This window comes from Ambystoma mexicanum, chromosome 2q (assembly GCF_040938575.1).
Source record: "Ambystoma mexicanum isolate Mex_15411 chromosome 2q, UKY_AmexF1_1, whole genome shotgun sequence".
NCBI lineage: Eukaryota > Metazoa > Chordata > Amphibia > Caudata > Ambystomatidae > Ambystoma > Ambystoma mexicanum.
Genome location: NC_090924.1, coordinates 459,557,625 through 459,575,403, shown reverse-complemented (window position 1 = coordinate 459,575,403; position 17,779 = coordinate 459,557,625). Strand labels below are relative to the sequence as shown.

At 52.5% G+C, this 17,779-nt stretch overlaps 1 protein-coding gene across 1 annotated transcript in view; it reads right to left on the bottom strand.

Moving 5' to 3' along the window:
• Nucleotides 1–13,171: 13,171 nt before the first annotated feature.
• LOC138569520 (tubulin alpha chain, testis-specific) overlaps nt 13,172–17,779 on the bottom strand; it is a 204,164-nt gene continuing 199,556 nt past the window's right edge. Inside the window, exon 6 of the mRNA XM_069647569.1 lies at nt 13,172–13,658. Within this exon, the coding sequence (XP_069503670.1) occupies nt 13,362–13,658 (297 nt within the window). The 3' untranslated portion in view covers nt 13,172–13,361. The remainder of the gene's footprint in view (nt 13,659–17,779) is intronic.

Here is a 17,779-nt window from a genome sequence, read left to right as displayed (position 1 = left end):
GTATGACGCAGAGACCAGTGATTGGTTATTACTACGAAAGACAGATCAGAAACGAAACTGATACTGGTTTTTTCTTTACCGAGGATTCCCAGCCTGACGACGGGGAATATTCATGAGCATGTGAATCCATGCCAGACCCCATGCTGGAGAAGTTTGTTTTCTAACCTTGTCCTTTTCTTCTTCTTTATTCTAGGAGCTCCGGATTCGAGGTGGCGTGGCAGAAGACTGGAAGCTGGCTGCAGACACGCGGGCGTGGCAGTAGACTGGATGCTGGCTGCAGGCACGGTGAGCGTCACGCTCCTGGATGCAGAATAACGCCAAACATGTGCTGCTGTTCAGGTGTGGTTTAAATAGCCTCCAAAGTAGTTCCAGGTAAGAAGTTCCCTAGAGCCACGTCAGAGTAAAAAATAGTCCCTGTAACAAAATAGTCCCATCCAGGCCTCATGTAGGCTTGGACTCTTTTGCATCATGGTCTGCATCAGGTAAGTAAAGTCTATGAGCCTGGTGCCTGTGGCGCCAGGACTGATTTCTCTGATGAGCCTGGCGCCTAAAGCGCCAGGACTGAACCCAGACAGCCCCTAGCTGGGGCTGCTGAGGTTTAAACAAATGTCTGGATGCCTGCTCCCGGAGCTGAGGGCCTTGGTCCTGATGCCCGGGGGTAGATATCATGACATCCGCCCTGCCTGGCAGCCGAGGAGCCCGACCGTTCGGCGCTCCCGGTGCCCGCGGACTTGTGGTATTTAGCCTTCTGTTGGGCCCCCGTCACCGGGGCCCCCTCACAAGACTTAGAAGACAGCTTGGACTTTTTCTTTTTCTTCTCACCCGACGGGCTCTTTCCCTCCAGCCAGTTGGTGAGACGAAGATGGCGATCCCTCATGGTCCGCTCTGACATGTTCCCGCAAAACGCACAGTCCTTCTCCACCTGCGTTTTGTCCTCATGAAGACAGCAGAGGCATAAAGAATGCTCGTCTTCCTTGAACACATTCTGTAGCTGGCATCCAGGGCAGGCCCTGAATAGCTTCCCGGGCGTCAAGCTTCCTTTGTCCTGGGCCATGTCCGGGGTAAGCCTCAGAAACTTCTGGACTCCTCCAAAAGCGTAACTCGACGAAAACTTCACCCTTGAGGGGCGTAGAAAAATCCGAAACGGGTCCCCGTTGATCAGATGTAGAACGGTGGAGCTTGAGGCTCTACATAACTGCAAAATTGAGAAATTCTCTTTGAAAAAACACGAAAACGCAGCAAAAGCTCGAATTATAACACGAGGGCTCCCAACACTTGAACGTGCGGTAAAAATCTGGGGATGGCTGCCAGGGGCGGGGCTTAGGGAGAGGGCAGTCATTGGCTGGGGGCAGTATGACCCAGAGATCAGTGATTGGTTACTACTAGGAAAGACAGATCAGAAACGAAACTGATACTGATTTTTTCTGTACCGAGGATTCCCGGCCTGACGACGGGGAAGGAACAAGTTACTTACCTGTAACTGTTGTTCTCCAGCATGGGTCTGGCATGGATTCACATGCTCATGAATATTCCCCGTCGTCAGGCTGGGAATCCTCGGTAAAGAAAAAACCAGTATCAGTTTCGTTTCTGATCTGTCTTTCGTAGTAATAACCAATCACTGGTCTCTGCGTCATACTGACCACAGCCAATGACTGCCCTCTACCTAAGCACCGCCTCTGGCAGCCATCTTCAGATTTGGAAGCACGTGAAGTGGCAGTATGACCAAGTGAAGAGCCGCAGAGGGGTAGGCGGGAGGGTTCGCATGTGAATCCATGCCAGACCCATGCTGGAGAACAACAGTTACAGGTAAGTAACTTGTTCCTTCTCCAGCATGGGGTCTGGCATGGATTCACATGCTCATGAATAAAGAATACATAGCAGTACACACATGCACAACCACGGGAGGTGGCAAAGGCTCAACATTAAGCATCACATCAACTCAACATTAAGCATCTTACCTCCTCACCAGGCTCACCTCAGGCGAACAGGTTGCGCAGCACTGCTTGGCCGACCCTGGACTCCTCCCTGGAATCCCGGTCGACGCAGTAGAATTTCGTGAAGGTGTGCGTCGACCTCCACGTAGCAGCCCTGCATATGTCCAGCAGGGGCACACCAGATAGGAACGCCGTGGTAGCTGCGATCGCTCTGGTGGAATGGGCTCTCGGACGGCCAGGCAGCGGTCGGTTTGCCAACCGGTGACAGTACATGATACAGCCGGAGAGCCATCTGGAGATGGAAGCCTTCGAGAGAGCCTTCCCCTGATTGACTGGTCCAAAGTTCACAAAGAGTTGTGACGTCTTCCGAAAACCTTTCGTGCGGTCCACGTAGAACTTCAGCGCTCTAGCCACATCCAGCGAGTGCAAAGTCCTCTCAGCCGGCGACGAAGGCGACGGGAAGAACACAGGTAACACCAAGGGTTCGTTGAGATGAAAGTCCGACGGTACCTTGGGCATGAAGGAGGGGTGCGTCCTGAGCACTACCCTCGTGTCGTGGAAAGTCAAGTACGGGGCCTTGCAGGAAAGGGCCTGGATCTCTCCCACTCGTCGTGCGGAGGTGATGGCCACGAGAAAAGCTGTTTTCCACGATAGAAACTTCAACGGGGCCGAGTGCAGAGGCTCGAACGGAGGTCCCATGAGCTTGGTCAGCACCACGTTGAGCTCCCACGCCGGGGCCGGAGCCTTCACCGGCGGGAACGATCTGAACAGTCCCTTCATGAACTCTTTCACCAGACGATGAGACCACAAGGACGTCCGGCCCGTGGTTCTGGTGTATCGGGAGATCGCAGCAAGATGAATCTTGATGGACGCGTGTGCCAGACCAGCTTTGGCCAGCGTCAGCAGGTACGGCAGTACTTGGGGAGCCGTAATCCGTAGAGGGTTAATCTTCTGTGCGTGGCACCAGACAGAGAACCTCTTCCATTTGTGTCCGTAGCATTTAAGAGTCGAGGACGCCCTGGCCTTTGCAAGAACCTCTCTGCAATCGGCCGGTATGTCGTATCCTCCAAACTCTAGCGCTGCAGGAGCCAGGCCTGCAAGTTCAGCGACTTCGGGTCGTGGTGGAGGATGGCGCCTCCTTCCCTGGAGAGTAGATCCGCGTCCGCCGGCAGCTTGATTGGCGGGGACGCCGACAAGTCCAGAAGGTCCGGGAACCATATCTGCCTCGGCCACGCAGGTGCGACGAGGATCATCCTGCACCGTGACCTCTTGAGCTGGTTGACGAGCCGGATTAGCAGAGGCAAGGGAGGGAACGCGTAGAGGAACAGGCCCTCCCAGGGGAACGAGAAGCATCGCCCATGCTCCTCGTCTGGGGAAACCTGCTGGCGAACCTCCGGCACTTGGTGTTCGTCGCCGTCGCGAACAGGTCGATCTGGGGTGTGCCCCACCGTCGGAAGAGGCGATCCACCAGATCCTGCCGTAGTTCCCACTCGTGGCACGAGCGCAGCTCCCTGCTGAGTGAGTCGGCGATGGTGTTTTTTATCCCTGCCAGATGAAACGGCACCAGAAGAATCCCTTGGGCGACGGCCCAATGCCACAGGTCCTGCGCCTCCTTGGACAGCGCTGGGGACCTGGTTCCGCCCTGTTTCCTGATGTAAAACATGGTGGTGGTGTTGTCGGTGAAGATCCTCACCACCTTGCCCTTGAGGGACGGAAGGAAGGACCTGAGGGCCCAAAACACTGCACGGAGCTCCAGGACGTTGATATGCAGGGACTTCTCCGTCGGGAGCCAGAGTCCCCTTGCGTGCAGATTTTCGGTGTGCGCTCCCCACCCTTCTAGGGAGGCATCCGAGGTCACAGTCACCTGGTGGGCTGGGGTCTGGAAGTCCATGCCCGCCGTCAGATGCGCGCGGGTGCCCCACCACCGTATCGCTCGTCGGAAACTCTCGTCGAGCTTGATCCTTTCCTCGAAGCTGCCCGTCGTCTGGATCCAGCGCGCATCCAGGAATTCTTGCAACGGGCGCATCCGGAGCCTGCACATGGGAATGAGGTAGATGCAGGAAGACATCATCCCGAGGAGGGACTTGATGGACCTCACCTTGGCCGCGTCGGCCACCAACATCCGTTGCACCTTGCCCAAGATGGTCCTGGTCCTCTCCTCCGACGGGGAGGCCAGAAGGGACACTGTGTCGAGCCTCGCTCCCAGAAACAGTGCGACTTGCGCGGGCACCAGGTGGGATTTGGCGTAGTTCACGGAGAATCCCAGGTCCGTGAGGAGTTGGACGGTCCTTGCCGTGTGGACCACGGCGAGCTCCCTCGTCTTGGCGCGGATGAGCCAGTCGTCCAGGTAGGGGTAGACGTGAATCCCCTCGCGGCGCAGCTGCGCCGCCACCGGTGCGAGGCACTTGGTGAAAACCCTGGGTGCCGACCGTAGTCCGAAGGGAAGGGCTTTGAACTGGTAATGACGCCCTTGGACCACGAATCTGAGGAATTTTCGGTGCCCCTTTAGGATGGGAATGTGGAAGTAGGCATCCTCCAAATCCAACGACGATAGGAAGTCTCCTTCCTCCAGCTGACCCAGGACGTGCTGGAGGGTGACCATCCGGAACTTCTGCGCCTTGATGAACTTGTTCAGGCGTCGCAGGTCCAGGATGGGGCGCCATCCTCCCGTCTTCTTCTTCACGAGGAAGTATCGCGAGTAGACTCCGGAGCCCCGAAGCCTCTTTGGGACGAGTTCGATGGCGCCCTTTCTGAGCATCGCCTTTACCTCCAGGAGAAGTTGAGGGACGTGAAGTTCTTTCCTGGCCGCGGGGGGGACGCGCGGGCACCTTCTTTGAAACTCGAGCGCGTGGCCCCGGGCCAGGGCGTCCAGCACCCAACGGTCGGTGGAGATGGACTCTCACACGCTGACGAAGCCCGCCAGCCGGCCTCCCACCGGGGTGCTTCGGTGGGGGCCCGACCCCACGGCCGGTTCAATCCTGCTTGGACGCGGCCTTGCCGCCTTGGCCTCCTTGGCGACGACGGCGGGGTCCGCCAGACTTGCCTCGTCCTCTGTAGGCCTCTTGCGACGACGAGCGGGCCGCTTGACGGTAGGAAGCGAAACCGCCGCCGGAACTTTTGGAGGCGCCCTTGCCTCCGCCGCTCCGAAAGGGCGTCCGCCGTTGCTGCAGTACTCCAAGGGCCCGGGCCGTCTCAGTATCCGCCTTGATGGCCTGAAGGGAATCGTCCACTGTCTTCCCAAACAGGTTGTTCCCGTCGAAGGGCATGTCCAGGACCCTGGTCTGGACGTCCTGCCGAAAGTCCGTAGCCTTGAGCCATCCACGACGTCGAAGGCAAACGCCGTTGCCCATCTGGCGGAACCCAGTGTCGGCGATGTCCGTCGCCACGGTGATGGCGTGGTCCGAGGCCACCTCACCTTCCTGCAGGATCTCAAGGGCCTCCGCCCTCTTGTCGTCCGGCAGAAAATCCAGCAGGGGAGCTATCTTGTACCAGAGTTCCCTGTCGTAGCGGGCCACGATAGCCAAGGCGTTGGCCGCTTTAATCGTCGTCGCCGCCGACGAGATGACTCTACGTCCCATGGCATCCAATTTCTTTCCCTCGCCGTCCGGCGGGGAAGTCGACGTGGAGGCCGCACCCCCCCCCGCTTTCTTCCTGGCTGCCGCGGAGACGACGGAGTCCGGGGTAGGCTGCGCCCGGAGGCATAGGGGGGCCGAGTCCGGGACCCGGTACTTTTTCTCGTACCGGTCTCTTTTCGCTGGCGTCGTGGAAGGGTTCTTGAGGAGGGAAAGGCCCTCATCCCAAATGTCGTCCAACGGCACTGCGAGGACCGTCTTCCTCTTGGCCTCGCGCCGTTGGTAAAGGAAGCCTTCCTTTTTCTTCTCAGGGCAGAGTTGGAAAAGCTCGGATGCCCTGGCGATCATTGAGTGGAACGATCCAATCTCGTCGGGAGGAGAAGCCCTGGTGGGAGGCGACGACGGAAAATCCTCGTCGTATGCCTCGTCGTCCGTACCTGTCGCTGCCGTGTCAGCCCCCGTATCATCCCCTCGGGTGGACGGGGAGGAGGGCTGGACGGGGCGCGACGGTTGAAAAGGAGGCGGTGGATGGATCCTTCTTTTCTTGGTAGGGGGAACACCAGAAGGTCCCGGTTCTGGATCCCCCGACGGGAGAGGTTCCTCCGTCGGTAACGGTAGTCTCGTCCTTATCTCGGAGCATAAGGACTGTATAGCCAACAAAATGGCCGCTGAGTTGTCTTGCGGCGCTGGCAGAGGGGAATCCGACGGGCGAGCAGGGGCCCCGTCGGTATCCTCGACGATGTCGTCGTCGTCACCTGCGTCGGGGCCCATTCCGACGGGCTGGTCTTGTTCCACGCCTAGGCCGTGGCTTAAGACCTTCGATCAGCTCCTCTTCTGAGGTTGAGGCCGAATCTACGACGACGCCCTGCCCCCCCTTCTTCTTCCCCACGGAGGGTTTCACGGGGGTCCTATCGATGGGCACAAAAGAAGACTCCCTCCGAGGAGGCAGGGAGATTCTAGGCCCCGAGGCCGCCACCACTGGTGCAGCCTCCACAGGCTGGGCCAGGGCCGCCGCGACCGTTTCGATAGAGGGCTTGGTCGAATGGATCAAGGCCTTCACCACCTTAGGTGCGCTCACCGCCTTATCCTTGAGGGAGGGGGCACTGCCACGCTCCTCCTCTGCCTTAGAGCTCGACCGGGGCCTCTCCAGGAGCTTCGCCGGGTGCTCGGCCTTCCTCTTACCCGACCCAGAGCGTTGGCTCGTGGTTGATGGTGCCGGGGAGGGTGCGCCCTGCCTGGCGCCCGTAGAGCCCGACCGTTCGGCGCTCCCGGTGCCAGCGGACTCGCGGTGCTTGGCCTTATGTTGGGCCCCCGTCGCCGGGGCGCCCTCAAAGGTCTTAGAAGACCGCTCAGATTTCTTCTTCTTCTCGCCAGACGGGCTCTTACCCTCCAGCCAGCTGGCGAGACGTTGATGGCGGTCCTTCATGGTCCGTTCCGACATGTTGCCGCAAAACGCACAGTCCTTCTCCACGTGCGTCTTGTCCCCATGAAGGCAGTAAAGGCAGAAAGAGTGTTCGTCCTCCTTGAAGACGTTCTGCAGCTGGCATCCAGGGCAGGCCCTGAACAGCTTTCCGGGCGTCGAGCTTCCCTTCTCCTGGGCCATCTCCGAGACCGGGCCTGAGAAGCTTCTGGAGTCCTCCGAAGTGTAGCTCGACGAATCTTCACCCTTGAGGGGCACAGATGAATCCGACACGGGTCCCCGTTGATCGGATGTAGGATCGGTGGAGCTTGAGGCTCTTTTGACCGAAAGAATCGAAGTTTTTGTGAAAAAAGCGCGAAAAAATAGCACTAACGCTCGAGAGCAATAGCACGAGGATCCCAACACATGAACGTGCGGTAAAAATCTGAAGATGGCTGCCAGAGGCGGTGCTTAGGTAGAGGGCAGTCATTGGCTGTGGTCAGTATGACGCAGAGACCAGTGATTGGTTATTACTACGAAAGACAGATCAGAAACGAAACTGATACTGGTTTTTTCTTTACCGAGGATTCCCAGCCTGACGACGGGGAATATTCATGAGCATGTGAATCCATGCCAGACCCCATGCTGGAGAATATTCATGAGCATGTAAATCCATGCCAGACCCCATGCTGGAGAACTCTCCCTATCTTTAAATAGTTACGCAGACACTCGTATATGGTATCTTCTTTTTGTTTTCAGGTTTTTCAAATTTTTCAAAGCCCCTTGACAGCGGTGTGTGTACTTTGCTTTGAAAATGGAACTGCTTTCCTTTAATTAATTTCCTTTCTTCCGCAAGGATCACACCATAAAAGTAATTACACGGCCTATATGGCTCCTGATATAGTACATTAAAAAGGATCACCATATGTTGGTGTGACCCGAGATACACAGCATACAAAAATGCACTCAACTGCTCTAGTCTGGTGCAGTATCTCATTTACAAAGCACTTTCTGCCCTTGCGGGGGGAGGAAAGTGAAAGTTAGTAAAAAAATATTTGTTAAAAAAAATGTTTTCGTAAATAAAATCATTTTTCTTCAGAATGCCCCTTTGTGTTATTCCTTCTCTGCGAACAGGGTCATGTATCAATAGGGTTTAGATAGAGATGTTGGAGGGCAAGCTAGACTGAGGCTACATACATGGTAGGAATGTGAAAAATTATGAATTGGTGACAGAAAGGCAGCCATAATTTGACGAATTTGATGGGAAGGAAGGTGTCCTGAGCCCAGGAATCAATTTAGACAGTGAAGGCAAAACCCCAGCAGTAAGAGCCTACCTCTGCGTAGAAGAAAAAACATGTTTTCAAGAAATAACGCCAAAATAGCTCTGAGAGCTTAAGAGGATTCCCCTGTCAGAAGTCCACTGTGAAAAATCTGAAGATGGCTGCCTTGGGTGGAGTTTAAGCCCTGCCACCTCATTGGTTCGGGCCTAAAGGGGCTTGCTAAGTAGCATTTTCCTATGTCTCTCTCTTTATAGTGTAGCAGATGCCATCAGATTCAGCGTGACGAGCACCAGCGGCTTAGAGGAAATAAGCTCAATGTGCCAGCACTCGTCACGCCGAACCTAGAAAGAGGTCTCCCCTTGGAGGAAGAAACCCACGGCAAGCCGGAGTCTCTGGGTCACCACGCCCTCAGCCTCCAGGGCACAGGAGAGTAGGAATCCCACTGGAGGCCGCAGATTCCTAACAGCAGAGCAGACGGTGTCAAAATCAGAGAGGGAACCCTGAAGGCAATCGAGAGGAGGCGGCAAGAGAGGGAGCTGACTAAAGCACTCTTGGGCGGTCGGGCAGACCAGGAAGCAGAGGGGATATAGAGCCATGGCCGGAGGGCACTGCCAGCAAGAGGAGAAGCAGGCTCCAGACCGACTGCGTCGGGAAGTGGTGCCTGTGGGTAGCAGAATCGCTAGAAGGAAGTTGCAGCAGGAAAAGGAAGCCAGGACAGCTTCATTCCGACACGTGGAACAAAAATGCTCCATGCTGTTGACTGGGGAAAGCCACTGGAGTCCAGCAGATACCGAGGCGAGTATCCGAATACGCACGAGTGGACGGAGAGAACGAATGAGACTGGTGAGCCCAGACGGAAGGATGGGACACCGGAAGCAGAGACCCATAAAGAGTGGATTGTTAACTGAGAGTTTGGGAAGAGAGCAATCCTAATTGGAATCAGTGTCATCTTCATAGCCATAGTACTTTACTGTGAAGTGGCTTCAGGAGGGCCCATACCCCCTTGCACTGAATGAGAAAGAAAGAGCGCAACCTTAAGTCCTGGCAGGAGAGTATACCAGGTGAACTGTGGATCTGGGATTCGCAGCCATAAGGAACTGTACAAAAGAACCTGGCAAGAGTATATCAGGTTATTTGTTGTTCTGGGACCCACACCCAAATTGTGCAAAGAAACTACAAAGGAGAACCTGGCAGGGGTTGTATACCAGGTGTTTTGCGAGTCTGGGACCCTCACCCAAGATGTGTTATCTTGGAAAGGGAATCCCATGGAAGGCCCATGCCCTTAGGATCTGACTTGTATTGCATGTGGAAATGGGCATAGGGAAGGGATTTCCCCAGCAGTGGATTGTGACACCAAGAGAAGGCAGTTATCCTCTTGGGCTATAAAGAACTTGGTTATACTTTAGAACTTTTCTTTTTAACAGAGAGAATCCTGAGAAAGGGAGTAATTCCCACGGAACTGTGGACATTACTATTTTGAACTTTTGTTGCAAGTTATACCTTTGGTTGAACTTGAATATTTGTGCACTTTCAAAGCCAAAGATAATACCTGTGACACCTTAAGAGTTTGTTATTAGAATGGGAGAAATAAGATAGGATTTCAAACACAGGAAATTTTTGCTTTGGACATCTTGACACCCAACAGACCCTTAGTTTTGGTTGAGATACAGAAAGGAGTCATTCCCACGGAACTGTGAACATTATCTATTTTGAACTTTTGTTGCGAGTTATACCTTTGGTTGAACTTGAATATTTGTGCACTTTCAAAGCCAAAGACAATACCTGTGACACCTTAAGAGTTTGTTTTTAGAATGGGAGAACTAAGATAGGATTTCAAACACAGGACATTTTTACTTTGGACATCTTGACACCCGACAGACCCTTAGTTTTGGTTGAGATTCAGAAATACCTCCTATATTAGGGATATTGAGGCATTTTCCAACCCCTTTATTATTTAATAAAATGTATGCCAATCACGAGTCCTTTGCGTCCGCGTCTCATTTCTGGTTCCTCACACATAACACATTTATTTGGACCAATTCTCTCATAAAAGAAAGGTAGTGTGCCTACAATGCATTTCTACAGCCATTTCAACAGAGAACACAAAGAAGCTAGTCCTTTAAGATCAGAGTGTGCAGTCACATGATGCAGCACAATGGCAATTGCAGTCAGTTCTTTTAGCATTTTAAGAATGCCTTTTTATTGCAATAAATGCAATGCAATTGATATAGGGAGGTTGGAAGACTGTTTATGAACTCACAGAAGCTACATATGAAGAAATTGACGGGCCTCATTACACGGAAGGCGGTAAGGGTTAACGGTCGCAGGTAATGGTACCGGTGACCGTTAACCCTTACCGCCTTACTACGAGGTACCTTTGCGGGTTGGTACTTTAACGCCTGCTTTTTAGCAGGCGTTAAACACCAACCCGCAAAGGGACCAGGGTGCTAATTACGGTACCGCAATTTGCGGTACCGTAATTAGCACCTTCCCCATTCCCATTATGCCCTATGGGGCAGAAATGGGAATGGGGAAGGGGGAATTACCGATCCGCCAACCTTGGAATAGGGCGGTAATTCCCCTTTCCTCCAAGGCGGTGCCGGTATTTTACCGGCATGGACCAAGGTGCTAATAGCATCTTGGTCCACCGCCTACCGTGTAATGAGGCCCCAAATCTTCTTTATCCTGGGATCTTCATGGGCATTTATAAACACAGAATAAACTACCAAGCTACCAACCTCCAGAAGAGGGGGGAACATAAAGTCAGCATTTTCATCAAAAGCAAGAATAATGCTAAGAGATTCTGCCCTAAAAGAACATTAGTCAGATGGTTTATGCAGCAAGACTTGTGGAGCTTAATCTAGGCAATACTGCTTTGAGAAGGGTTGAACAGATGTCCAGGTTGCTGCCTTGGAGGTTTATCTGAAATAAGAATGTCTCATAAAAGCTGCATAAGCCACCTTATCGCTAGTAGGATTTGCTCTGGGTTTTCCAGGCAAGGTTTTATTGGCTTTCTGATAGCAGCGCAGGAAGTTATCAGCCATGGGATGGATTGTATTGAAGGCGGGAGACTTGGTTGATTGTACTGTAGTTGACAGGCAGCTGCTTGGATTTTATAGCTCTTTGGTCCTGTCCAGATAGGACAACATTCAAGATGTGCAGAATCCTTTAGGACTGGTGAAAAAAAAGTGGGATAGATGGGCTCACATGAAAATCTGAAACAATCATAGCAAGAAAACACATGTGAATAATCAGTCACCTTGTGCTTATGAAACACGGTTTAAGTCTCATTTGGGCATAGAGGCAGGATTTCACTGTGTGCGTGTGTGTAGACATAACAGCTATGAGAAACACCAACTTCCAAAAAAGGCGTTGTAAATGCATAGGTTCACACTTAGAAGAGACAATATTCAGTTCCTGAGAAGGAGTGACTCCTGATGGAGGGATATATATCGTTTTTAATTCTTTATCACAGGTTTTTTTTCCTGTAGGCTACAAATTGCAGACAAGATTTAGCCAAATGGAGAAGGTAATGAAGTACCGTATTCTCCAGACAGGTCTTGGATATTGTCCCCTGTTCCAACACCACAGGAAGAATTTCTTCGACTGTGGCAAATCTCCTCGCTTATCCCAAGAAATCCATGCAATTATCAGGCAGATTCACGTGACCATACTGCAAGTGCTAAGGAGCCATGCCGTCAGTCTCAATGATTGGTGGCTGTGATGGAATATGATGTTAATTTTCATCAGGTGAACTGTACTGTATGTAAGCGTCCAATGAGGTGGTCATTCATGTCCGAATACCACCACTTGCATGGCCTGGCTGGTGGTATCTGTATCATTTGTCTTCTGGGTTGCACCTGCTTGGCAATCACCTTTGGAGGCAGCAGAATCGTAGTAAAGCATAGAGAAATGCACCCGACCAGTTCAAATTGGCACTGCCTATGAATATTGGCTCTGGGAACCTTGAAGCATAGTTTGAGCATGTTGAGGTACCGCTTTGTCTGTATTATCAGTGTGAATCAGTATATCCTGGGATGTTTCTGAGGATGAAAGGAGGGCTTTTAGGGCAAGGTGTATCAGAGTTCCAGAACATTTATATGGTACACGTTGTTGTGAGGATATCCATGTGTGACCCTTAACCATCCCCATTAATGTGTCAGTGACAACTGTCTGACCCCACAGAGGGTTTCTGAAAGAGAACCCCTTGAATAAAGTTTTCTGCACTGCAACTCAGATACTCCTTCACCGATAGAGGCATCACTATACTCCTCCGAACTTTTGGTTCTTTGGAGCCATTGATCCTCCAGGCATTTCTATCATTTTCTCATCTGATGAAGAGCATGAAGGACAATCACAATTTAAGAGGTCTTTCACCCCAGAAGTAATGACACCTTCTTGGTGGCGATATTGCTATTCTCCCAAAGAAAAACTGTTCCTTGAAAAGTGCCCAGGGTGGAGCCCAAGAAGTGAATCTTCTGAACTCAGTCTGTTGTAGACCTCTTGTTGCTTTAAGAGCCAGGTCTGCTAGGACTTGAGCTGTGATGTTGAAGTCTCAACTGCTTTTTTTTCTTGGAATCTGTCTTTAATAACCAATCTCCGAGGTATTACACAGGGCAGCAGAAAGAAATGGAATGTTAACTGGCACAGAGCTGAATTCAGACCTTAAAGGCACAGTGTCTTTATTTTATGCTGTAAGCTTTAAGGCTGCCTATCTGTCATTTCTCTTTTGTTTTCTCTATGGCAAGGGTGATAGAAATGCTGCCTAGGCTCACTGATTTTCGTAATGGGGCCTGGGCACACATTTGCCAGATAGTGATTATGTAATTTTGGATTTGGGGATATATTTCTTTTATGGTTGTGTTCCAGTAGCCAGCGCCTGAGTGAAGATATTCAGTGTTTAAGTATATCAATGAAAATCACATGATGGAGAAAAGTTTACTTGCGCAATGGGATTCCTTTTTTGTTTAAACAATGAAAAGCAAATTCTTTATTTTAAAACATACAACTTTATTTAGTTTATAGCACTTCCAAAAATAACAAAGCACAGGTAAACCTTAAACTTCAATGTCATTTAAAACACGGATACCCAAACAAGCTTGTTGACAAACCATGCAATAATTCAAGAATATGTTTGCATTTACTAATAGAATATTGCGGTTACAGTACCCTTTCTTTAATATTCCTCCCCTTCTTCTGCCTCACCCTCCACGGAATCTACCCCCACTTCTTCATAATCCTTTTCCAGTGCAGCTAAATCTTCACGGGCCTCTGAAAACTCCCCTTCTTCCATCCCCTCTCCCACGTACCAATGTACAAAGGCACGCTTGGCATACATCAGATCAAATTTATGGTCCAGTCGAGCCCAGGCCTCAGCAATCGCAGTTGTGTTACTCAGCATGCAGACAGCCCGTTGCACCTTGGCAAGGTCACCTCCTGGGACCACGGTTGGAGGTTGATAGTTAATCCCCACCTGTGGAGAAAAAGAAAGTGGATAAGGAAGTAAGACGAGCACACCAAAGAAACCCATCCAGGGGTAACAGGGAAAAGAATTTAAAGAGTTTTCATTGCCACCATTAGTGCAAGAATTCGAAAAAGGAGGAACGGGTCTAGGTTGCACAAACATTTTAGACATGACATTTCAGACATGACACCAGATAAAAACTACTACAGTCCTTACAAAGGCCCCAACACACAATACATCACATAAAACTGAAATAACAATATCTACACAAAGACCACTGACTATGAAATGATATGATGTGGCATTTATAAATTGTAAGTTACTCACCGTAGTGACGAACGTACTCTTAGTCCATAAACCCCTTTCCTCCATACTGTATGGGCGTCCCTTCCAAGGGACGGGGGACGGAACCCTTTGCACCAGAAAAAACATTCTTCCCCTTTAAATTTAGAGGCGTGCGGCCCAGCAAGCATGCGCTGCCCTGACTCCTCCCTCCCGAGCCACACCCCAGTCCCCATTGACGCATCAACAATAGATTTGACATTGCCTAATGACACCAGTATTATTAGGGGGGAGGTTGGTGGGACGTATGAAGGAAAAGTGACTATGGACTAAGAGTATGTTAGTCACTACGGTGAGTAATTTACGTCCCGTCCCCTTTCCTCCATACTGTATGGGCGATTACAACTGATTGTAGCCCCAGGGTGGAGAGGAGACCCTCCTTAAGCAAATAGGTTCCTGAGAACCGCCTGTCCGAAAGCCGCATCAGATCTAGAGCCGGCATCCAAACAGTAATGCTTGCAGAAAGCGGAGGGAGAAGTGGCCGCCCTGTTTATGACTTGCCAAGGGACATGGCGCTGGAATACGATGACCGTTGCCTTCGCCCCGACTGCGTGGCATGCATGTTGGCCGGGAGCGGCTTGTGCTGGCCCTCATACGCTTCTTTGATGGCAGAGACCATCTAGCGGGATATGGAAGCCTCAGAGGCCTAATCCTGGCCTCGAGCCTCCAAAAGTGACAAACAGGGCGTCCGACTTGCGGAAGCCCTTTGTCCTGTCCAAGTAGAATTTTAGGGCACGCCTGACATCCAGGCAGTGCAGCCCTCCCTGTGCCTCGTCCTTGGGATCGGGAAAGAACGTAGGAAGGACTATTTCCTCGTTCAAGTGAAATGCAGATGGAACCTTGGGCAGAAATGCCGGGTTTGTCCGCATGACTACCTTGTCCTTGTGAAAGGTGGTATATGGTTCAGAGGCAACCAGCGCATGGATCTCGCTGACTCTGCGAGCTGAGGTGAGGCCGACTAGTAAGGCTAAGGGGTCAATTCCCTTGGAGTCTGCACAGTGGCAGAATCTGGTCCATTTTCTTTCGAACTGGGTCCTGGTGGCTTTGCTCCTGGTGCCCTGTATGATCTCCAGATTGGCATGCGAGAGGCTAAGGTGCTGAAGCGTTACCTGCTCAGGTACCACGCTGTGAGGGCTGGTTTCCCTGGCGCGGGGTGGATGATTCTGCCCCCCTCCTACCCTCCTGCTGCACCAGAAGATGTGCTGGGCCCATCAGAAGGTGTATATGGGGCATCTCAGAGAGGCCGAGTAGTTCTGAAAACTATGCCTGGCCGGCCACCCTGGAGCTATAAGAATGGCGAGGAGACGGTGAGACTCCTTGATCTTGCAAATTACCCTGTGGATCAGGGGAGTAGGCGGAAAGGCATAGGCCTTCATGCTGGTCCACTGGAGGTGAAATGCGTCGCCCAGAGAGCCACGCCCTGACCCTGCCAGGATACGAACTGGGGACACTTCTTGTTGTGCCAGGTGGCAAAGAGATCCACTTGGGGATGACCCCTACTGTTGAAGATCTCCTGAATAACTAGGTTGTTTAGCTGCCACTCTTAATTGCTCCCAGCCCGCTGAGCCCGTCCGCCTCCAGGTTGGATTCCCCCGGGAGGTGGACTGCCGAGAGGTAAATGTCGTTTTCCAGGGCCCATTCCCACATGCTGATCGCCAGTCTGCACAGAGGAGGGGATCTGGTGCCTCCCTGCTTGTTGACGTAGTAGATGCTGGTTGAGTTGTCTGTCTGGATGAGGACAACCTTTCCCTTGAGAATTGGTAGGAATGCTCTGAGCGATGGCCAGATTGCGTTGAGCTCCAACCAATTGAGCCCTTGAGCGAGGAGTCTGTGATGATGGTGGCCTGTGGAGAGGGCAGCCGAAAGGGCTTGCCCGTCCGTAGGTTGCAGTCCATGGACCACTAAGTTAGGTCCGGCTGGAGAGACGGAGGAACGTTGATGATCTCGGATTGCGAGCCCTGCTCCTGATTCCATGAGGCCGCAAAGTGCAACTGAATCCTTCTCATCCTTAGTCGCGTGTGCGGCACTGCTAACAGGAACGCCGCCAGTAGACCCAGGAGATGATGGTACCACCATGCCAAGGTCCCTTCTCTGCTGAGGAAGTGAGCAGTGGCCCCCTTGATGGCCGAGATTTTGTCCTCTGACGGGAAGACCCTCTCAGAGCACGTGTCCCAAATGAGTCCCAGCAATGTCAGAGTCTGCGTAGGCTGCAGCTGGGACTTCTTGAGGTTGAGCGAGAAGCCCAGGTTGTGTAGTGTGTTCATAAGGGCACGGGAAGAGTGCTTCTGGAGATGTAGCCCTGACAAGCCAGTCGTCGAGGTATGGGTAGATGTGGAGGCCCTGCGCTCTGTGGAGGGCCGCCACAGCGTTCATGAGTCTGGTAAAGACCCTGGGGGCCGAGTTGAGGCCAAATGGAAGGACTTTTTATTGGAAATGGTCCTGAACCGTAGGAACGAACACTGGGGCTGCCAGTACGCGCTCTTCAGATCCAGGGAGCATATCAAGTCTCCTCTGTCCAATGTCACCGCTATAAAAGCTGGCGTAACCATCTTGAATTTTTGCAGGGGTAGGGAGAGGTTGAGGGTGGAAAGGTCCAGCACAACTCTCAGGCCCGCCCGGTTCTTCTTCTGAAGGGCGAAAATCCTGGAGTAGAAGCCAAAGCCTTGCTGGGAGGCTGGGACTTCCTCCACTGCCTGGCTCTCTATGAGCGACCGGATGTCTGGAGTTGCTGCCCCAACCTGTGGGAGTGGAGGGGAGGATAGGCTGGGATAGGAAGGCGGTATCCCGTGGATACTACGGAGAGTATCCAGGGGTCCACGAAATTCTGGTGCCAGAATTGTCCATGGAGAGCAAGCCTGCCCCCACCAGAGACACGTGGACCCGATGGGGCGTGTCATGCCTTCTTTCCCTCGTAGGCTGACGCAGAGGGGGGGGGGAACTGGAAAAAGCCCTTACTCCCCACCACCTTTTTGTTGTTTGCGCCAGTTCTGAGACGGTGAGCGGTCTGGCTGCCTGGATCTGCGTTCCTGGAAGCCGCGGAACCCTCCATATGTACAACCCTTTCCGAGCGCTGCTGAGATTGGGTGTACGATTTGGGCATGGTCTTTGTAAGAATGGATAAAGACTTTGCCGTTTGTGAGCTGTTCTTCTTGTCCAGGTTGGGGAAGGCCCAGATACTCCGCCAGTCCCGCAAGACGTTCGTGGAAGGCCCTGGCTGAGGATGGCGTATCGGGATCCTCCTCCTCATCCGTATCCTGTGGATCAGGAGGATCCTGCGGAGGTGGAGGAGTAGTTGGCGCCGGAGGCTGGGCTACAGGGACCGCGGCCAGAGGCTGGTACGGAGCCGCCTGAGGAATCGGCTGGGGAGCCGGAGGCAGCAGCGGCGCCCGTGGTGCCACTAGCATAGTCGGGAGGTCTTCCCTGATGGCGTTCTTGAGGATAACCCCCATACGAGGTAACTTCATGAGGCCGAGGAACCTCTCGAAGAACACCTGTTCACTGGCTGTAGAGGTGGCAGGGGGTACTGACAAGAGTAGATGGGAGCTGCTGGAGCCGCTGCATACCCTGCCCATATGGACGCAGTGGGAAGCTGCCTTGCGCAAAAGAGGGATAGGCTGTATGCCACATACCTGGTTGAGACCAGTCCCACCTTGACACTCATTTGTTCGCCGAATTCCTGGAATGGCGTTGGACGGGTGCCTCTGTCTGGCTCGGCGGCCATCTTGTCGAGCTGCCTGCCACGTGCTGGTTCCCGTGCTGGTTTAAGGACCTGACCGTTCCCTCCCGCA